Genomic DNA, 23401 nt, shown 5'->3' with positions numbered 1-23401 from the left:
TTAAAGCTCCGGCCTTGTTTGGTGCTGCATTGGACCCTCTCTTGGTGGAAGATAAAGAAAAACGTAAAGTTCTTCCTTCTTCCTTTCGCAGACCAGAACGCAAATATACACCGTACAGTAATCGACAAACATTTCGGACCTATTCGGCTCCCAGTGGATCCTATACCCAACGACCATTTGGTCACGGAGGTGACCGTTTCCAGGATCGACAGTCCTTTCGGGACCGACAACGCTCGCAACCTTCTTCCAAGCGTCCTTTCAGAGGTGGTGGAGCCCGTCCCAACAAACGTGGCAAATGACTCACAACATCCAGATGCCATTGGTGGTCGTCTCCAGCTGTTTCATCACCAATGGCAAATTTCAACGACCGAAGAGTGGATCCGTCAAACCATTCGTTACGGCCTTTGTCTCGAATTCGTCGGGGTCCCTCCCAGCCGGTTTCGTCGCTGCCCAGTATCTCCAATCTTACACCAAAGAGAACTAATGGAGGCGGAGATTACTCATCTCTTAAACATCAAAGCCATAGAACCAGTGCCCGAGGCCCAAAGGACGAAGGGGTTCTATTCCATCTTATTCCTGGTCCCCAAATCTTCGGGAGGGCACAGAGGTGTTTTGAACCTGAAGCACTTGAACAAGTACATCCTGTATCGCAGGTTCAAGATGCAGTCCCTCTCGTCGATTCTGGCATGCATCCGGCCAAACGATCTTCTGCAGTCAGTGGATTTGAGGGAGGCCTATTTACACGTTCCGATCCACCGGGCGCATCGCAGGTTCCTGCGATTCGAATACAACTCTCGCCATTATCAATACTGTGCAATGCCCTTTGGTCTCTCCTCCGCCCCCAGAACCTTTACGAAACTTGTCTCCGTGGTAGCCGCATCTCTGAGGGCTCTACCAATTCGTCTTCTGTGTTACCTAGACGACATCCTTGTCCTATCATCGTCTCCGCATCAAGCGTCAAGCGACATAGAGACAGTGCTAAGAGTCTTTCAGAATCATGGATTCACAATAAATCACAAGAAAAGTCATCTGGTTCCAACGACAAGGATTCTTCATCTGGGGGCGGTGATAGATACATCCAAGGGCCAGGTCTTCCTGTCGCCGGATCGAGTCAAAGACATCAAGGCAACAATCGCTCAAATTTCGACCAACCGGACTGTCCCAATTCGGCGCCTGTCTCAAGTCTTAGGGAAAATGGTGTCCTACATCAATATCGTTCCCTGGGCACGCAGACATACGAGACCGTTACAATGGTATCTGCTCCCATTTCAGAAAGCCAATCGCAGCACTTCTCCGTCGTTAGTTCGCCTTACACCTCAACTTCGGTCGTCACTGCTGTGGTGGACGTCCCCCGCACTTCTCCGGGGCTGTGTCTTCCTCGAAGTCGACCGACTGGTTTTAACATCGGATGCCAGTCTGGTGGGCTGGGGGGCTCATCTTCTGGATCACGTAGTCCAAGGGCGTTGGTCTCCGGCGGAGAGGGCGAACAGCATCAATTGGCTGGAGTTGAGAGCTGTTCGCCTTGCTCTCCGGCATTTCCGTCCAGTCTTGGAGGGCCGTCACGTGTTGATCCGGACGGACAACATGACAACCAAGGCTCACGTGAATCGAGAGGGGGGCACTCGGTCCCGGAGCCTCATGATCGAGTCGGAATTGCTGCTGACATGGGCGGAACGCCACACAGCGTCTCTAAGAGCAGATCATATTTCCGGTATTTCCAACGTGCAGGCGGACTGGCTCAGCCGGGAACGCATCGACCCGGCCGAGTGGCAACTCCATCCGGACATCTTCCAAGGAATAGTTCGGCGTTTTGGAAAGCCACTCGTAGACTTATTCGCCACTCCCAGCAACGCACAACTACCAAGGTATTTCACCCGCTATCAGTGCCAAGGGGCGGAGGGTTGCAACGCCCTGAGATGCCAGTGGCCGGACGGCCTCCTGTACGCATTTCCTCCGCTTCCTTTGATAGCTCAAGTAATCCGGAAAGTGTTACTAGAACAGGCAGAAATCTTATTGGTAGCTCCTTGTTGGCCGCGCAGACCGTGGTACGCGGACCTACTGAGCCTTTCCATCTCCCCTCCATGGACAATACCTCAGCATGTCGTCTCTCTCCGCCAGGGGGTCATCGTCCATCCAGAGCCCCAGTGGCTCCGATTGACCGTCTGGCACTTGAGAGGCGACTGCTGAAGAAGGACCGACTTTCGGACTCGGCCATTGAGGTTATCCAATCAGCCAGACGTCCTTCGACAACTCGTATATACCAAGCTTCTTGGAAGGCTTTCTCAATTTGGTGTTCGAGACACCATGTAGATCCGACTTCGGCCGACATCCCAGATGTGTTGGACTTCCTCGTGAGTGGTTTGGCTAAAGGCCTGAAGCCTGCCACATTGAGACGCCAAGTGGCGGCACTTGCAACTGTCCTTGTGTGTGAACCTCATCGTTCATTGACGCAGAACCCGCGCATCCGGAGTTTTTTACACGGTGCTTCTAATATGTCTCCGCCGGTAGTCCACCGTTTCCCTACTTGGGACTTAACTCTAGTGCTCCAAGCACTTACTTCACCCCCCTTTGAGCCGCTGGCGTCTGTTCCGCTGAAATTCTTAACCTTCAAAATTACATTTCTAATAGCAATAACATCGGCGAGACGGATTTCTGAACTGACCGCCTTGTCGGTTCGCAGTGATCTTTGCCAGTTTTATCCGGATAGAGTAGTGTTGAGGTTGGACCCTTCTTTCTCACCGAAGGTGAACTCCTGGTTCCACCGGGCCCAGGAGCTCATTCTGCCGAACTTTTGCCCGGATCCTCGGAACCCAAGGGAGAGAAACTGGCATACTCTAGACGTTCGACGGGCTCTCCGCAGATACGTCAGGAGAACGGCTTCGTTTCGTCGTACCGAAGCCTTGCTCGTTTCATTCCACCCTTCCTCTATGGGGAAGAAGGTGACGCCAACTTCTGTAGGTCGTTGGATCAAAGCCTGCATCTCGACGGCATATAGTAGCAAGGGCAGAACCGTTCCGAAGGGTATTTGTGCCCATTCCACCCGCAGTGCGGCGGCATCAGCAGCCTGGGCGACTCAGGCATCAGTTCTTGATATATGTCATGCTGCATCCTGGACGTCAGTTTCGACATTTATTAGACACTACAAGATTGACTCATTTGCTGCGGCGGAGGCCTCCTTTGGCCGTAGAGTTTTACAAAGAGTGGTCGAGTCCCGAGACTTGGGACGCACTCAGCCTCCCACCCAGGATCTATAACTTGGGTATATCCCAATCAATGGATTGGAGGAGCAGCGTGCTGGAAAATGGACGTTGACTTACCTCTGAACGTCCCTTTTCAGTACGCTGCGACTCCAATCCATACCCACCCGTTGTTTGGGCTTCGTGTTCCAAAGTTACCTTCCGTGTTTCTGTTTTTGTTTCCTTGAGATTCTGGTTGAAATTGGACCTCCTGTAACTTCGTGAGGAAAGACTGATGGGAGTGACACAGAAGGGGCGTGGTCAGCCAAGGAGAATTCTGCACTCAGTTCCCCAGCAACGTGATGAGAGCTTCCCCAATCAATGGATTGGAGTCGCAGCGTACTGAAAAGGGACGTTCAGAGGTAAGTCAACGTCCATTCTCATATCTCTATTTTAAACTGCATACAGTTTTTATGGAAGCTACTGTAGTCAACAAACAGCAAAGGGAATATCCACTCTTCATATCCTTGGACAGTTCACTACTAAAATATCCTCCAGTTTATCTGTCAACTTATGGCTGATAACAACATTTCCAAAAATATTTTGGAATCTTTTGCTCATGGAAGAGGGAGTTACAATAAGAGACTAGGATTTTTTGAACCAGTATACTTCCTGTAGTAAAACATTTTCCATCTTATCCATGTTAAGTTTCATTTTATTCTCTGACAAACCGTTTCTCAGAGCAGACGTTATAGAGATATCCAATCTTGAATTCCTCTGAAAGAGAAGTATACCTGAATATCATCAGCATATCCATATCTATAGTTGTACATAGGCAAATGATAAATTTTTCTTAGTAATATAATATATGCTTTAGAACAGGGGTGTCAAACTCAAGGCCTGGGGGCTGGATCCAGCCTGCGGGGTACTTAGAACTGGGCCGCGGGGCCGTCCTGGAAACAGCGAAGGACCGGCTGACGGTGCTTCTGCTAGCGAAAATGGGCTCCTAAGCTCTGTTTTCAGTTGCCACGGCCTCCTACAACCCTCTCCCAGTGAAAATGGAGCTCAGGAGGGCCCTCCTGAATTTAGGAGGTGCCCCTGACATGAGTGATGTCAAGCTGGCCATGGCCACTGTGGCCACGCCCACCCCAGCCCCCCGAGTTCAGACACAACCCTGATGCTGCCCTCAATGAAATCAAGTTTGACACCTTGCAGGACCCCCACAATATAATTCCTAATAATCAAATAAAAGTCTCTCAAGTACAGTAGCATCTTCTGGTAGCACCCAGGATGGAGGAGCAGAGCTGTCAACGTAGCTCCCTCAAGCACGTCAACAATGCCCAGCAGTTGTTAAAATCAGCCAGATCCAGTGATAGTATAAAATAAGCTTCTGACAGGGATCCAATTTACAAGTAGTGGAACAAACAGATGCAGGAATCTTCCTTGGGAGATATATCTCAGAACTGCCTCATGACTATTATTAAATGGTCCAATGGATAACCTAATAAATTTAAATTTCATGAGGTTTGAATATCTTCTTAACATAATACCCTGGAAAAAGACAGAGCACCCTTGCCCTTGTTACTTCCTAAACAAACAACTGAAAAAATAAACTCCTTGGTGTTCTCCTTGTGGTAGCAATTCCAGAGGTCATCCCTACTGCCTGTTTTAGGACTGAACTAAATACCTCACCTAACTCTTCCAATGTTCTTTAAATTCAAAATATCTTCAGGTTATTTTCTTACGTACAGTACTGTAGGTCTCAGATGCAGTGCTAATTACAGCTGATTGTAAAACTGCAAAAAGAGAGTGTGAGAGAGAGAGGGAGGGAGGGAGGGAGAGAGAGATGAGTGCTTTCATAGCTTTTGGGGGCAGTGTGTGTATTTGTGTGTGTATGTTAAAGCTTATGCTAAATATCATATTGATCCTAAAGCTTCCAACTCAGGTTGTAAGAATGTCTGGAGGAGAGCTATCTGTCTTCAGTGCAGTCTAGGCTGATGATAGTAGTTTTAGCTGTTGCAGCTGTTAATGCTATTCATTAATAGTGCTAACAGAAGTTGTGGAGGACTTTAGACAGCCATTTGTCTGAAATGGTATGGGGTTTCCTGCCTGAGCAGGGAGTTGGACTAGAAGACCTTCATGGTCCCTTCCATGTTTTTTTTTATTCTGTTGTTCTGTTAAATTTAGATGCCACTTTAATATTTGACAAGAGAACACTGTAGGCATTCCATCGTTCCAACAATAACATGCAATTGCTTCTTTCTTTAAGCCGTAGAATGGTTTTATTCTTTTACAAGCAGTACCTGAGGGGATGCTGGTTCAGGATTTTCAAGCCTAATAAATCCTTGGGATGAACAATTCGGTACAGATGGTGAATATACTATTCAAAGTATATTAAGGTGAATAGTTAATAACTTTTCACCCAAACTTTCCATTTTAAGAGTTGAACATTGGCTTTCTCTTGATCCGAGGCTCATGATTAGAAAATTGCTCTGAGCAATCTCCAGCAGAAAAGAATTGGGTGATGCTTCCCCCCCCCTGTTTTTTGAAAATGTATGTTTCCCATTTGGATTTTCTGAATATATCCTACTGATATTAGTAGCAAACAAGTAACACCAAAATAGGGTCTCTATGCAGCTCTGATAATATTCAGATAGGCAGATTTTCAGAAAATCTATAAGGGAGCAAAACTTTTTTATAGACCTATAATATAAATCAGCTTTGTCCAGTCATTTGTCTGCTTAATGCTTCTATCATTGCTAGCTAGGCTACATAGGTCTTGTGGAACATCTAGTCTGGTACAAATGGAAGGTGCTAAATTGGAAAGAGATTATATAAATTGTAATCAGAATATTGTGAGTTATTAAAACTTAATCTTGTGTGTATCCATAAAAGCTCCTTTGTGTTGCCTTTGAGTTCTGGTTACTTCACAGGTGTGACCATGTCGTTTTCTCGGCAACAACATTGAACTTATTTGCTGCCACATTCTTACGAGCTATTTCTTCAACTCCTCCATTCATTCTGTAGCCTTGGGATTTTCTGTGGGTTTCCCATTTGAGAACTAATTAGATCCAACTCCTATTACATTTTTTCACAACCAGTTAAGCATTGCATTGCCAACTAAAAGTTCACTGGTGGGTGAGTTGGTGCAAGTAAAAATGAAAAAAAAAAGTGACTTGAATTTAGAGCTGGTCATCCAATTGTCCTTCTTTTAGCTGACTTCAGTTTTACTACTGAAATATAAGCTAGAGAGAAAATTGTCTAGCAAAGGATATAGTTATGATCAACTTTTTTGTCCTATACTCTTCTTTTTCTGAATTACATTTCTACTTCCTGATTTGTCTGACTATCATAGCATGCAATTCCATCGTACAGTATCCTCCGATTTCTATATTTGTGATTCTGTTGTGGGCAAAAAGAATTGGTGCTAAATAATGATTTGTCATTCCATATTGCGGAAAGATAACTACCAGTACTTTCTGAATTCTAACTGATTGTTTCCAGAATTGCAGAAAATCAGCAAAATAAATATATTTAATTTAATAAACAAATTAATTTGAGTCCTCTAAGGATGGCATGCTGAGCAGCACAGTGGTTTTTCTTCTCTGCCGACAAACAGTTGATATTGCCTCCAAGGCTGGCTCTTTGGCAGCATGCTCCCCAGACTCAAACAGGAGTTACTAGGAATTTTTACTTTTAAATGTTAAGATGGTGTTTCCCACAATAAAAATGGATGGGAAAAAAGGAAAGATTCCATCCAAAAAAAAATTAAAAAATGACCAGGGCTTGTACAAATTAATAAAATGTAGAATATGTGTGGTAAAAGTTGGATGAAAATGTAAATCAAATTAGATCACTTTTACTACCCAGAAAATTGCCATCAACGTCCATATGAAGAAAGTGAAATTGCTCTGCAATAACAAAATAAAGTAGTAAAATGATAAAAAAAAATCATGTTAAAATTCAACAAAGGGTTAAAATAGTTCAGCATTTGACTGGTCAATCAATATTTAAAATTAAGAATCAAGATAAAAGAAAAAGTATAGTTAAAACTTTGAAAACATGTAGCTAAAACTGAGGCATGTTTAAGAATAGCAAGCAGCCAAAAGGAAAAGATGGGGACCCAATTCTCTGGCCACTCCTACCAGGAATTGCACCCATCAAGGTCCTGTTCCCATACAAGTCCATGATCATCAGAGAGTCGTCTTAGGTAATTCTTAATTGCTCCTGTTTGAATCTGGGGAGTGCTCCACCAAAAAGTTGGCTTTGGCAGCAAATTCATCTGTTTGTTGTCAGGAGAAAAAAGATGCCTTGCCACTCAGCATGTCATTTTTGGAGGACTCCCCAGAAGTATTTCTTTCAAATGACCAATGTCTTACCCTGTTGTAGAGAAACCAAATGAAGATAAGATTTCAAGATTGTGGAATGTATGATAAAGAGTGAGAATGACCAAACTAAAGACTGCTTGAAACCATCAGCAGCAAACGGAGGAGCAGTTTTGCAGGCACATGTTGTGCATTTGGAATGTTTCCTGTTGGTAGCATCAAGAGGGAGAGGCCATCCAGAGCCTCAACAGGTGCAGTGTAAGACATACCAGCCATCATAGGTAAGAGCTATCATCTTTTGGTGTGCAAAGTTCATTTATTTTATTTTCTGTATTTGATGTAAAATTATGCTTGGACAGAACAAAATAAATGCAACTGACAAGTAGGGGATAATTATTAAGATAGATTGTGATCCTCCTGGCCTGTGGTAAGATTAAGTCTTCAAACTGAATTTGAGTAACTATGTCCGCTTAGTGTCTTTTGGCTGTAATATGGAAATTGTTTGCTATTACTTTCTTGCAGAATGATTTTTCAATTTTCTAGTTTAGCTTATTGCCTTGATATTCTCTGGAGGTCTCCTATTCAAGTACTGATGAAGGATCACTCTGCTTATCTTCTGAGCCCAACATAGAGCAAAACTGTGGGAAATTTTCTATTTTCTGTGGGAACCCCCTTCCTCTATGATTGTTTGCACATGAGGTCAAGATGGCTTGTATTCTCACGGCCTTTTTCAGGTTCTTGAAACAGTTTAGAAACAATTAAATTCAGTATAGAATATATCCATTTAAAATGCATCAGTAACATGCAGTATAAAATTGGAAATAGGAATAATTCTCTAGAAGCCTATCAAATTAGAAAGATTTTATGTAGTCTAAGAAAGTTGGCATTTAGAAGAGGTTCTTTAAGCCTAGATCTCCACAGGAAGAATTTTAACAAACTTACCCCAGGCTTTTCTGAAAAGCCTTGAAACAAGATACCTGTTAGACATTTTACATTGAGGCTATTTTTAATTTTCTGCTAACTTTTTACTTGAAAGCAAGCCCCACTGAGCATAAATAGAGGCTTAGGTTAACAAAATTCTAACATCCACTGTGAATTGCGGCCCAGAACTAATCTGGAATGATACACTGTGTAGCAGAATTAGCATATTCCTATAGTTTTAAAAAAATTGAAATAGTTAAAATAAAATTGTTTCAATTGAATTGGTATTTCCAATGTTAATTGTGCATTCCAACAAAGATTCAAAAACTGATTTATACTATGGTTTTTATATGATTATTTTTACAAAATAACCCAACAACCTACCACCTCCCAAACAAACCCAATTGTTTGCTATATATATTGTCTACATTTTGCTCAATATTTGTTTTTCTTGCAGCTTTTGACATGAAGAAAGATATAGATGCTTTAATAGCAGAAGAAAGGGCAGAAATCATTGCTAAGTATGAGAAGGTATAGGATTTATTTTGTCCATTAATTTGCTAATTCTAATAAAGAATTTCAGGGAGCTTGACCATATGTCCCAAGCAGGATTCTCAGTATTTAGCTACCCATCCAGCTGTTCATAAGAATGTAATTGACAATGCAATGACAATATGGATCATTCCTTGAAACTGCTTTTATGACAGCTGTTTCTCTCCATTGAGGCAATGTTTTATTAGTGGCAATCTGTTGAAAAAGCCAGTTTGCAAAAAATGATTTATTTGGGAGCTGTCTATATATGGAAGCATGAAAGTGTAACTTTAAAAGATTTAAATTTAAAAGCTTTATAGTGAAAGGTACTGGTGAAGGATTGCATGTTGCAAATCTGCAGGCACGTGACCAGAAGGCATTTTATGTAGTGCACTCATCCATGATACAGTAATGCCACTATGCAAAAATAAGTGATATCACATATCATCTGATCATGTACAAATCTATCTATCTATCTGTATCTATCTATCTATCTATCTATCTATCTATCTATCTATCTATCTATCTATCTATCTATCTATCAATTTTACATGAGTTAAAATCCATCAGAACTGGTTTTATTTTTATATATACAGTATAAACATATATACATATAACTACATAAACATACACACACACGTGTGTGTGAACACATAAATATACACACATACATTCATACTATTCATATTCATAATATTCATATTACCATATATAGCTTTTTAAAATAATACCAGTATGACAAAACTTCATATTGTTAGGCTCTTTTACACTTTCCTTTTTTACAGGGAAGGCAAGATGGAACTCAGATTGATCCATGGGAAGATGCTGACTTTGCTCTTTACAAAGTTACAGACAGATTTGGGTTTTTGCAGTAAGTTTTTTGTGATCCCCTTAATACTTTGCTAAAACGAAGTATGTTTTATTGACATGGTTGTTTTGAGGCTACTCCATGCCTTAGATCGGTCTTCACTTATCATTGTCATGAATGTACTTACTACTACATGAGCAAGTCAGTTGTAATCTTGTATATAAGAGTTTCAGCCATCATATCCTAAAAAAGTTCTGACAAAGCTTGATCTTTCAGAATTAAGCATGCAGAAATGTCAAAAACTGCTGGCATAATCAGAATTCCTGAAACCATGAAAAACCCTTTAAGGGCATTCAGAAATGTTCCAGATTTCTCTGGCAATCCAGAGATGTGGGTTTTTGCATTTGGAAATATCCCAATCTTTTCATTTGGTGATCCCTGTTGTAGAAATTATACTGTTATAGAGTATAATCCAGTTTAGGTCTCTTGCTGGCAGAACTGCTTGTGTCAGCAAAACAGCATGTGTATTATCTCTTTCCCCTTGCTCCACAAACTTCATGTATCCCCTGATTGAGCCACTAGAGCACATACTTTGAAGATTTTGGAGAGGAAGTAAATGTTTGCTGCTTGAGCAGACTTCAATATTTTTACCATTGAAAACAGAAGACATGTTGTTTTAACCTTCCTTTTTTAAATACCGTGTTTTCCCGAAAATAAGACTCTGTCTTATATTTTATTGAACCCTAATATAAGCGCTTGGCATTATTGCCATGTGCTCAGAAGTCCAATTGGGCTTATTATCAGGGATGTCTTATTTTGAGGGAAACAGAGTATATAATATTCCTGCCTTCCATTCCCACAGCAACCCTCTGGCTTGAGTTGGGCTGAGAGAAAGAGTGATTGGCCCAAAGTCAGCTAGGTGGCTTTCATGTCTAAGGTGGGGCTAGAACTCAAGAGATTCCTGGTTTCTAGGTGGGCACCTTAACCCCTACATCAGACTAGATCTCTAATGTTTTATGTTGTATTATTATAATATGTTATATATTGCTTCTTTCATATGTAACTCAGTTAGGTGTTTGTTCCGAGTTTTAATTAAAGACCCAAGTTAATGAAAAAATATAAGCTAATATATTAGTTAATCATTGACCATCTCTTTTGGGCATAATTTAAGATCTCTGCCTTTCCTTATGCATTCTTATATCACACATTAATTCAATCTGACTCTTTCTTTTACTTTTTCAGTGAGCATGAGTTACCAATTCATAGTGCTCTGGAAGAAAAGGTAAATTCTACAAGCTTTATATTCTGTAAAATAATGCCTCATGCATTACTGTCGCATCTCATTTAGCTGTTAGGGTAACATTTTTGCTCCTCAGAGCTCTGGTTTCAGAGCCCAATAATATGGCGCTTCCCAGTTGATCAACAGTGTACAGTTGTCATTTAGGAAAAGGCTCAAGATAATGAACCAATAAAGACTATAAACTAAATTGCTACTTTTTTTTAAGAACAGAGAATAAATGAAATTGAATAATTCCTTAGATGTTCAGTATAAAACTACTGTTTGTTTATCTTGTAAACACCATATGAGTCCATAGTCTTATTAACCTGGATATTATATTTCCATCTTTCTTTTCTTCCTAAATTCTCCTTCATTTTAAAAACACTTTTATAGCAAAAAGCTCAGGAGATTGAAAGAGTGGACAAATGGCTGAAGATGTTAAGAAAGTGGGGAAAATACAGAAACAGTGAAAAGGTAAAAACAGTGACACATTTTAATAATATTACTTTTTTTTTTTTTTTGCTTGTTCCTTTATTTCAAGGAATATTGAAAGTTCTTGTTGAACAACTCCTAGAACTACTAATGAAAAGGCTGGTGCAGCTCTTTCATTTACTCTCCGTGAAAAGATCTTGAAGAAATATATGGGAAAACAGAATTAAAAATAGACTTATTTATACCAAAATCTTATGAGTGAGATAAGCAGGTACACAATAGAAATCTCAGCTAAAAGAAATCCACATGGAAGGATCAGAACAGGAGGTTTTAGTTAAAATGTGAACTGTATTTAAGATGTTTCTTTCAAGAAATTTAGGACACTGAAATGAATTAGAATAAAATAAGACTAAGCCAAGCCTATTGTAATGATGGAGAAGAAATATATGCAATTTAACATAATTACATATTGAGAATTATTTCCAAGTTGTAGGCATGTTGTTCTGTTTTTCTGGAATCATCTGAACATTCAAATATGATGGTACAGATGAAGAAGTGGGAAAGACAATCATTACAAGAGAAGCAATTGTTCTTCTGAACGAAAGTAAATATCAGAGAGGTTACTTTCTGTATAATAGAGAAGTTCCAGCTTTCTCGACTAGGGGAACATTAGAAAAGTTCATTATACTTCACTTACTGTATTTGAGTTGCAGTCTAGATTTTGTACTTGTTTCTCAAGGAAGTCTAGGATGCTTCAGTTTTTTCTTCCTTTTCTTTTTGTGGTCACAGTTTCTTATATTGTATTCTATAATTTCTACATTTACTGTTACTTCATAGTTAAACTGTAATAGTCTGAACATTTTATAATAATTGTGTACTTTATAGTGAAAATATATATATGCACAGTGTGTTTGGTCTCCTACCTGACCTTCTCAAGCCTGAAGTGGAAATCTAATTAAAAGAATCCACATAAAAAAAGAGATGTATGCATTGTATATTATTACTCTCTATGTTTGTCCCTCCCTCCCTCGCTCCCTTTCTTCTCCTCCTCCCCTTCTTCTTCTTCTTCTTCTTCTTCTTCTTCTTCTTCTTCTTCTTCTTCTTCTTCTTCTTCTTCTTCTTCGTTCTCGTCCCTTCCTCCCTCTCTCTCCCTCCCTCCCCCCTCTGTATTCCACCAATTAATTTTGTGCCGTAATTAAATTTCAATCATTTGTTGTAAATGTCCATCCGAGAAAACGTCCTAGTGTGCAGAAAGAAGTGATTGAGTTAATTTTTTTCTGAACTTGTTCCAATTTATTAAACTCCTTGGAAAGTTGACAATTTGATCAATGAGTTTATGAGCTTATTCACTGCTCTTTGGCTATATTTTGCCTGTTCCATTCCTTGCTCAGTCCAACTTCATTCTTCTACATTCAACATTCAATATATCAAAGTCAGATAACCACATCTGTTGAAAATTTGATTCCGCATTGTTTCTATGTGGACAAACAAGATAAGGCATTTTAGCTTTAAATTCTACATTATGTGCAGTTCTCCCCCCCCCCCAAATAGCACTGAATTATTAGTGAATAACTCAAAAGCTAATCCAGCTATTCCAATTTAGAACAACACTTTGTATATTATTTTTTAATTTTGCTAATGGAAGTTGGACTCCCCTTTGTTTTACTGCATTTTCTTCTAGTGACAGAGACATTGCAGACAAGGTACAAAGCCTGCAAGATAAGTTTTAGATATCTTGATGCCTGAATCAGAAAATAAAATGATCTTTAAAATTATATTACGGTAGATTATAAAACAAGAAAAATATAAAATACATATATATTTTGAAAAAGAAAAAAAAATAAAGCAATGAAAACAAACACAATGGTAACATATTATATGAGATATGTGTGTGTGTGTGTTTATGTGTATGTATGTATGTACCAGTATATGTATGTGTGTATGTATATGTATGTATATGTATATGTGTGTGTGTGTGTATGTGTATGTAAGAAAACAATAAAAAAGATCTCATTAATGACTCAGTATTTAAAACAACAATGGAACCTTGCCCATAGAAAATCATATTGATTCTTAGTGCATATTCCACTCTATTGATAAAGACCAGTTCAAAAATTAATGCATGGCAACCTATCAGTATTGACTAATATAAAGTAAAATATCCTTTTCAATAACTGTGGAGGGGTAAATCACTCCATTTCCAGGCTGTGTGTGTTTGCATTTGCTCCCTCACAAAATAAAATTTAAAAATTATCAGATTTAAAAGCTTATTTTAAGGATGCAGTTTAATCTGCAGATAGGGAGATGTAGATCAGGTTGGATTATATTTCAATTCATAAAGAGAAAATTATTTAATTATTCCAAGTATAAAATACTGCCTAGGATCAATGAATGATAAAACAACCTTGAATTCTATACGTTAATTCTAAGAGGTGAAGTTAGGATCTTAGCCATTGGTTTAAATGACAAATTTCTCTTTGAAAGTGAATGAAATAAATCTTTATGTTCGGTTTTGGGATTGGGGGAGTCTCTGATGCATCAGCAGGTGCTTTCATATTGTATCAACACTAGCTTCTGTTGCCAATGACTCATCAAGATGTACTTTGTGACAAAATATACCCAAATTACATTAATTAAATGTAAATAAACATACGTATTGCCTGAAACTCTCATCTTTTGGACAGGATTTCCACCCAAACTTTGAGTCATCTGATAAACTACTCAGAATATTTGAAGTGAAAATGTCTGTTAATCTGTGCTTCAAATGTTAAGACACAGATTTTTTTTCTATGCATAATATGTTAATCATGCCGGGTTGCATCTGCCAAAGGAAATTCAGAAGAAAGTAGTTTTTGGTTAGCTCTTGATGATTGGACCATGATCACACTTTTTTTAATATATATATATTTATAGATGTTCCGCAGAGTTTATAAAGGGATTCCCCTCCAAGTACGAGGTCAAGTCTGGTCACTCTTACTGGATATTGAAAAGATTAAGATGGAGAATGAAGGGAAGTATGAGGTAAAGTATCTTATAATCCATTATAGCAATATAAAGTACACCAAATAAATATCCAGCCTCAGGTTACCTGCACATATGATAAACCAGTATTTATTTTTTCCCTTTCCCCAAGATTAGGGGAAAGTGTTTTTAGCCATAAACGTCCCCCCAAACTATTTGTAATTATGTTATTGCCTCATGGAAAAACGTAAACGCCCTTCAACATTTAAGCATTGTGTTCTACATTCCCATTCTTGTTCACATGGGAATGTGGTGGCTCATGTAATTAGGACACTGGGTTGGAGGTTAGCAAGCCTGCATTCAAGACCCGAGTACAAGTGCTGCTGCATGGCGAGGTGAGCTCCCATCATTTATTCCAGCTCCTTGACGTGGACATACACTCCCCCCCTCCCCCGTGTCTCCTGGGCAGAAGTGATGTCAGTGGCTAATCCTTTCAACCCAGAAGTGCCTTAAAGAAACGGTACCTCCAATGTGAACAGGACAGGAATTTCTGTTCACATAACAGCAACATTGTTCTTGAAGAGTAGCTCAGTCACTGCCCTTGGCAGCCATGAACAAACCCAGGGCTTTCTAAAATGAGATAAAGGAGAGACTTCACCCCAAAGGCTTTCTGTGGAATCAGTGGTGGCCTTACAAACAAGTTCACAATTAGCAAAAATTAAAATTATGAAATTATGAAAAGGCTGTTAGATTTCTCAAATGCCCAACCTGGGGAAGATTGAATTTCAAGTTTCAAGTAGAATCCAGAATTTCAAGTTTCTAGTTTGGAAATGTTGTAAAGGATGGAAGTGGCTCTCTGTGCCCAATAGGCAAAACTATCCAGATTAAGAATTTGCTCCGAGATGAGTTCCTGGACTAGGAAGACATTGGACTATAACCAGGGATGGGTTCTACTTACCTTTACTACCTGTTCGCAATGCGCCCGCATGCGCAGAAGCTTCCTGATGACGTCCGGGTCCGTGGACAGAGCCTCTTGCCGGTTTTACTACCGGTTCTTGCGAACCGGTCCGAACCGGGGGCAACCCACCACTGACTATAACCATCTAACTCTACAAGTCACCTTCCACCCCCGAAGTAAGATTTAGTGTGTTTTATTTCTACAAAGAAAGAAGCAGCCAGGGACTTTTATGTATTCATTTCAGTAATCCATAGACTGCTGATGGTGGAGATTATATCTGTTAAAACTACTGTAGTCCAAGAGGATTTTAGATCAAAGGATGGGGAGAAAAGGGAAATGTTGCAGTTACATTCTAGTTGATAAATGAGTTCTTCTATTAATCTCTTAACCCAAGTATCTCCCCCACGTCCCCCAAAACACACATACAGATAAGTTTGGGTAAGTAATTTAACATGTTTAAAAGTTTTGCAATGCAGAACAATATCATGCTGGAACAGAGTGCCATAGCCATACTTCAAATAGTCCAAGTCAAATTAATCAGATTCTTGCTGGGTCAAGTGAGGCCAGGCAGCAAATCCTCTGGGAGAGAACTTCTCCAGTAGTGCGATAAGTTTGTCCCAGCAGTCTGATGCTTGCACTTCACAGTGTTGTTGTTTGTCAACAATATTTGGTATATTCTCATTCAGTGAGGTGGCAGGTAATCCTTTCTCTGGTATTCACAGATAGGGGCGTGTTCAGTAAGCTTCAGGGTATGGCATCTACAATGTAGAAGGCTAGAATGACACTTTCACTTCTGTAGAAATAGATTGAAATCACTTATCAGACTAGTGATGTCTCCCTTTTTTAGTTGATTAGGCAATTTATGCCTTACATTGGCCAGCTTAACACAATTTCAAAGGGACAGAAGCCATGCTTCCTGCTAGGAATGGTTTTGATTCTCATTAGAGCATGTGGGAAAACCTTTGGCCATTAAAGGTAATTGACAGCAGTAACTTTAGTCAATTACATGTTAATATCTCAGTTCTGCCACTCTTCACAAATGTAATTCTGTGGCTGAAATGGGGTGTAGAATTACAACTTGATAACCTAGTGGTTTACAAATAGTCTTGTTAACCTTACTGCAGGAGCCCCCATGCCACAATCTAATAAGAAAGTCAAGCTTTATCTAAGGATGAAGTCAGTTAACAATTTATTTGTTACAGTGGTGAACTATTGATGACCAATAGATAACCTCACCATAAAAAATATTCTCCTTTGTCTGGAAGCCTAGAGACATATTCCTCTTAACTCTGCTTTTCAGTATTTATAAGCATTTATATTGAGGGAGAAAAAAAAACCCGTGTCCATTTCAATTTCACATGTCAGACAAATAGTAACATTTTTTGCAGTGTGTAGCTTTTAGAAGCATTAGATCGATATCTGCCCTTTCAGGATTTCTCTGTGGAGAACTATGATTGCCTATCACCTATCACTGAACACCTGTCTCCCCAAAGAAGCTTTTGCTCTGCTTCCTAATCAGTATCAATTGCTACTCTAGGTTTCTGCTTGGAATATCAAATACTTTGATGAGCAGTCCTTTTGCAAATCCTGCGGAACTGTCAAAATCCAGCTATGATAGAAATACCCACACCACCACCAAAAGATTTTGTTACGAAAGCAGGCAGATCAGGGATTTATTTATTTATTTGTCAAGTACGTATTAGATAATATATATAAGTATAAGCATGAATTGAATACATAAAATGAATACAAATAAAGGGAACATTAGGACAGGTAGGCACGCTGATGCTCTTATGCACACCCCTTACAGACCTCTTAGGAATGGGGTGAGGTCAACAGTAGACAGTCTTAGGTTAAAATTTTGGGGGTTTTGGGATGAAACTGCAATCAAGTTTGGAGTGGTTCACTTTTAAGTTTGTATCTATTGTGTGCTTGTGTATTGAAGCTGAAGTAGTCATTGATAGGTAGGACATTGTAGCAGATAATTTTATGAGCTACACTTAGGTCATACCGAAGGCGGTGTAGTTCTAAGTTTTCTAAGCCTAGAATTTCAAGTCTGTTGGCATAAGGTATTTTGTTGTGAGCAGAGGAGTGGAGGACTCTTCTTGTGAAATATTTCTGGACACGCTCAATTGTATTAATGTCTGATATGCAGTGCAGGTTCCAGACAGATGAGCTGTATTCGAGAATTGGTCTAGCAAATGTTTTGCATGCTCTGGTTAGTAGAAGAAGCATGCAAGATTAGGTTTACAACTCTTAATTCCTTTTTGGCGATGTTACAGTGGGCTTTGGCACTTAGATCATTAGATACCAGTACTCCAAGGTCCTTGACAGAGTGAGGGCCATCTACAAGGCTGTGTCAACTCAGCTTGTATTTTGTGTTCTGATTCTTTTTGCCACTGTGTAAGACAGACAGGGATGCAAGAGGATCATTCAAATTTCCTGTCTGTTGGGATATATTTGAGCACTCTTGCTTTCTTTGTTAACTAAAAGTAACAAGAGTTCTTCCTTCAAAACTAAAGTCACCATTTGCAGGTCTGTACTTGAAAAAAACGAAGCATTTCTTTAGGAACACAAACAGAGTCAACTCATAAAATAAATTAAAATAGACCTGTAATCAATATTGATTTAGGCATGGTGGTGGTAATCTGGAATAGAATCTGAAGTTTAAGAGTTTGTGTTTACCGCAAGCCTTCAGGAACTACTTACAAATCTGCTTGAGTAGATACACCAGCACAGATAACAGGAATTGACTTTAAAAGCTACACTTAATGAGATTGCATTATTTATTGATTGGTTTCTTTAATAAATATACATGACTAGTTTTCAAGGTTGCCATCTTTCCAAAATGCCTTTCAATTATAAAGCATACAGTTCCACATCAATATAAACAGTTAACTTTAAACAATGAAGGAATGGATTATCAGCAAAGGCAGTACGGTATATATAATAAATATTTTCCGCTAAAAGCCAAGTAAATTAGTCCTTTAAAAAAAAAAATCAGTAATTTTGACATGGTCCAGAGCAGTGATGGCTAACCTTTTCAGCATCGTGCCGAAACTGTAGCTCATGCGTGTATGTGTGCGTGCACGCCAGAACCTGGAAAAGAGCAGCTGGCTGGTGTGCACGTATGTGGCAGCCAGCTGCTCTTCTGGGTTCCGTCGTGTGCATGCATGCCGGATAACTGGTCCAGCATGCATGCGCACCAACCAGCTGCTCTCTTTGGGGTTCTGGCACGCATGCTCCAGTTTCGGCACTTCAGCATGTGTGCGCCAGAACCTGGAAGAGCAGCTGGCAACAGTGTGCGTGCCCACAGAGACGGCTCTGTGGGCCACCTCTGGCACGTGTGCCATAGGTTTGCCATCACGGGTCTAGAGTTTAAGGGTATAGGCAAACATTTACATCTTTAAAAGTCTTTTAAGATTTGACTTTAAAAGTCAAAATCAGCTATTTGAATTTGATTCAGAAACACAATTGATGCATTTTTAACACAAGTGGTGTAATAGGATTTGCCTGGCTAATGAACTGGGGATTAAGATTCTTAATCAAAGACAGCCTCATGTAACTGGCATTTTATTAGTCCAGTTTGGACAGTGCATTCCCCTGGATTGGGTCAGAGCTGCCATGCCAGTGAAGGGGTAAAAAGAAATGATCCTTCAGTGGAGTGCCAATTTAATCATATTTTGCAACCCTATATTATTTTTAATAGTTATACTGCTATTGAAAATAAAGGTAATTCTCATGCCCTTAACATTCACGCTAACCAGGTTTGGAAGGATGATACACTGACATTTTAAAATTAAGTAAATGGCTTGTTTCTTTGTAAAACATAGCCAATTCAGCATGGTGTGACAAGTTAAAGGAAGTGGGATAGATTAAACCAGATAGTGACACAGATTAAGAACCTGTTTCTCTCTATTTATCTTGCCCATTGCAACCTCCTTACAGGATGTTACTATTTGGCCATGTCTCATAGCAAGCGAGCAGAATAAATAGAAGTCACAAGCTGTTGAACTAAGCTCCTGGGGAATCTGCAATAACTAAAGGACTTATAGTATAATAGACTGTAGATGAACATAAATCCTGAGAATCGGCTATTCATAATCCTTCCTATCCTTTTTGCCACTTGATATTTATATGGAACAAAGTTGGAGTTAGAGAAAAGCTTTTTGTTTAGGGGAACATAGAACATAGGCTTTCTTTGAAATCAGTGGGCCTTTCTACATTTTATTGTTCATTTCTTTTCTCTTGGCAACCCTTTTGGGAACTCGAGTATTCCTTGATTACAGGTAGTCTTCAATTTACGACCACAAGTGAGCTCAAAATTTCCATTGTTAAGTGAGTTGCACCCCGTTTTACCACTTTTGCCACACCTTTTAAGTGACTCACTGCACTTGTTAAGTGAATTGCGCAGTTGTTAAGCAAATCTGGCTTTCCCCATTGACTTGGCTTGTCAGAAGCTAGCTGGGAAGGTTAGAAATGGTGATCACATGAGCCCAGGACAATGCAGCTGTAATGGTCCTGTGAAAACTGGTCATAACTTACTTTTTTCAGTGCTATTGTAACTTTGAAAGATCGCTAAATGAATGATTGTAAGTTGAGGACTACCTGTACAGTTTTTCCAGTCAGAGTATCTGCTTGGTATTTCCAGCAGTGAAATATCTTTTTTTTAAATCTGTGGTCAGCTAAGAGGAAAAAAAGCAGGTATGTTGGGAATCAGGATCATGTCTGGTCTCCAGAAATATTGACTTCTATATAATTCACCTTTCTCTTGAGTGTAGATAATCAGGAATTAATCAGCCATTAAAATACTGTTATTGTAACACAATTTTGGTGTTCAGTAATACAAAATGTTTGGTGTTCGTGTGATCTGAAGTATTAAAAGGAAAAGTGTCTTGTATGTTTTATGGCAAATATATTTATATATATCCCAGAATTCCCCAGAAGCATGTTGTAATGGGGAGGAGGATGATTATCTTTTCCCTTTCTCTCTTGTTTGTTGACTGGTTTAAAGTCGCTTTATGCCCAGAAATCTACCACCTCTACTTAAATTGCTTTTTGAGATGGGGCTTTCTCAACCAATTTACTTCAGTTAGTTATTTAATTAGTAGCATATGCTGAAAACATCTCCATTTACTTTTGAGTATAGAAGTAATTTAGTAAGGCCACATGTCTCTAGCCTTATGTGCATATTACTTTGGATATATTAATCATCTGTGCGTTTTGCATGTGTATAAATGTATTTAAATCATGCCTGCCACATAGGGCAAGAGAACACTCTATCCAATTATCTATTTATAAATCAGAATTTTGTTAACCAACTTACAAACAAAAAAGACTATGTCAGCAAATTTTCTTGCTGGATTGTAAAATTTATTTTATTGCAACTAAAACCTATTTTATCTATAGCTTTTTACAATTGAATAATAAAGAACTTCCTTCCTTCCTTCCTTCCTTCCTTCCTTCCTTCCTTCCTTCCTTTTTTATATAGCCATATACTTGCCATACAATGTAATGTGACATACATAATCATTAATAATCCTTATAAAAACAGCCTAATGAATAATAATAATAATGTAGAAAAACACATGAAAACATAAAGACATGAAGTGCTAGGTTTAGTGACCAATTCCTGAATTCTCTCTAGTTCAGAGCACTGGAGACAGAAGTCTTTTTCCAAGGCCAGGTCTCTCTGTGTCTCTCTCTTTAATTACAAAAAAAAAAGAGGTACTGACCACACTCTCTTACTATGGGAAGCTGAACCTTGTAGAGTCATATATCTCTGGTTTTGGAGAATGAAGGTCCTCCAGGCAGGCAAATAGAAAGGTTTTGAAAAGTTGCTCCAGAAGCAATCTAGCCCAAGGGCCGGAAAAGTTTTTTACTTCTGATTTTAAAGTTCTAATACTATAATTCATCCTGATTTGCCCAGAAAATGAAAGAACAAGCCAGAAGCTTCTCATCAGAAATCAAACAAATAGATCTGGATGTCAATCGCACTTTTCGAAACCACATCATGTTTCGGGACCGCTATGGAGTAAAGTAAGCTTCTCATATAGGGATCTCATTTATTTATCTCTGATTGTTTCTGTTTGTTTGTTTTGTATTTGTAGAAAATAAATGTTGGTTTATCTCAATTTAATCTTTTGTGGCTGGTGAAACTTCTATCTGTGGAACAGAGAATTTTCTTGGTCAGTTTAGGATATTGATTTCCTAATTTCATCAGAGGATGGAAGGCAGAAACTGGCAGATCACATCATCCTCTTTATAGTGTTTGGCGTTAACGGGTGATAACACAGAGTCCTTTTTGCTGAAGGATTCTTAAGAGCACCAGATCTATATTTGATAAATCTATCAATTGAGGAGGAAATATTGGTTCTTATTTTATTCTAAAATCCTAAAATATTTCTGAAGTGCTTTTAGTAGAGAACAGATTAGCTGGTTTATAAAAGTGCCAAAAAACTAATGGTAAGACACCCTCTTGATATTCTTGTGTTTTTTTTAATATAGACAGCAAGCTTTGTTCCATGTCCTGTCAGCTTACTCTGTTTACAACACGGTAAGAAATTGAACATTACAAGAATCTGACATGTTTTTTTATTTGACAATAAAGATTAAGATTAGATTAAGAGGGCAAAGCAGACTTTCACAATGATATTAAGCAGATTAAATATATATAAAAAAGAATCTTATCTAAAACCAATGTACACTTTTATGAAAGACACAGACGCACAAAATCATTTCCACCTTTGTTCCAACTACTGTGTAGATAATCCATGATGCTTGGTCTAAAAATAAGAAAAGGAATCACTTCTGGTACAGACTAATTAATGAAGATGAGATCTCTTAAAATTGCAATCATTTATATAACCTCTGTTTATTTATGCAAAGGAATGGTATAATTCTTTCTAAATAGTTGTGACTTTAGTCAGATGAGTATGTTGGTTAAATTCTCTGCATGGTCTTTTTTACTTTGTTCAGTGATAACCTCATGGTCCAGGACTCAATTTGTTATAGTCCCTTGTCTTATTTCTAGTCAAAGGGCACAGAAATGATAGTGTCTTTAAATTACATACAGAATTCGCTGCCTCGATGTGCCAACAGGAATTACTTAATTTAATTAATGGAATTAATTAATTATATTAATCTAGGTGATCCAAGGAACAGGAAACACATTTTTTTAATGTTTTTACCGAGATGGTGTTTCTTCCTATACAAAAAAATTAGACTGGCTTTTTTGAGCTTTTTCCTTATTTTATGTTGCAATGCAATGTCATGTTACATAATTTCATTCAGTTCATGAAAATGTGAGAAGTGACAATAGTTCTTTTTATGTCTTAAGGCTAATTTTATATTACAGACTCCCCTAGGATCTAAATATAGCATTGTTTCCCTCATGTAGATGTCGAAATGTTTACAAAATATTTCAGACTGAATTTCTGCATCAAGGATGAATAATTTCACATTTAGCCTTGAGTCCCAACTAATTCTGTCCCTTGCTGGAAAACAAACACATCCAGGTGCTTTCCTCAGATCTTTCCCTAGCATTTTGAAGAAATCTCTCTCCAAAGTTTTCCTACCTTTCACCCAATGAAAAAGGGAGGAGGAGCCCATTTCCAGGGGTTAAAAAAACTCTTCAGACCTTTGAAAATGTTTTCCCAAAAGGAGTGTTTTAAATCCTAGGGCCTCCTAGGATTCATCCAATTGTTACTTTGCCGTACTGAAGGTGACGGAAGACAAGAACCAGCTACTCTTTAACCCGAATGGTTCTTTCCATATATCATCTGTAGATTCAGCTTTTAAGAAAGACAACATCTGGCCTCTTCCTTCTGACACTATGAAGTCCCCGGGATGTGACTAAAGGGACAGTGTTTTCTTTGCCCTCTCTTTTTCGGTATATATTTGGTTCTACCTATACTTCTTATTTTCATTATTGAAAATAATGTGATAAAATTATTCAGGATTCTTTGAGCCTTCCAGAGAATTTGGGGGAACCTCTTAAAGTAGCAATAA

General features: G+C 38.8%; 1 protein-coding gene across 2 annotated transcripts in view; it reads left to right on the top strand.

Annotated features, from left to right (window-relative positions):
• LOC117665175 (uncharacterized) overlaps positions 1-23401 on the top strand; it is a 95641-nt gene that overhangs the window by 55468 nt on the left and 16772 nt on the right. For both annotated transcript variants that reach the window (XM_034416777.3, XM_034416778.3), the window contains exons 2-9: positions 7566-7782; positions 8880-8953; positions 9739-9824; positions 11004-11043; positions 11434-11514; positions 14386-14493; positions 21321-21430; positions 21899-21947. In XM_034416777.3, coding sequence (XP_034272668.1) covers positions 8888-8953; positions 9739-9824; positions 11004-11043; positions 11434-11514; positions 14386-14493; positions 21321-21430; positions 21899-21947 — 540 coding nt within the window. In that variant the 5' untranslated portion in view covers positions 7566-7782; positions 8880-8887. The remainder of the gene's footprint in view (positions 1-7565; positions 7783-8879; positions 8954-9738; positions 9825-11003; positions 11044-11433; positions 11515-14385; positions 14494-21320; positions 21431-21898; positions 21948-23401) is intronic.

This window comes from Pantherophis guttatus, chromosome 1 (genome assembly GCF_059756535.1).
Source record: "Pantherophis guttatus breed Tessera chromosome 1, ASM5975653v1, whole genome shotgun sequence".
NCBI lineage: Eukaryota > Metazoa > Chordata > Lepidosauria > Squamata > Colubridae > Pantherophis > Pantherophis guttatus.
This window is presented reverse-complemented; position numbering and strand designations above follow the sequence as displayed.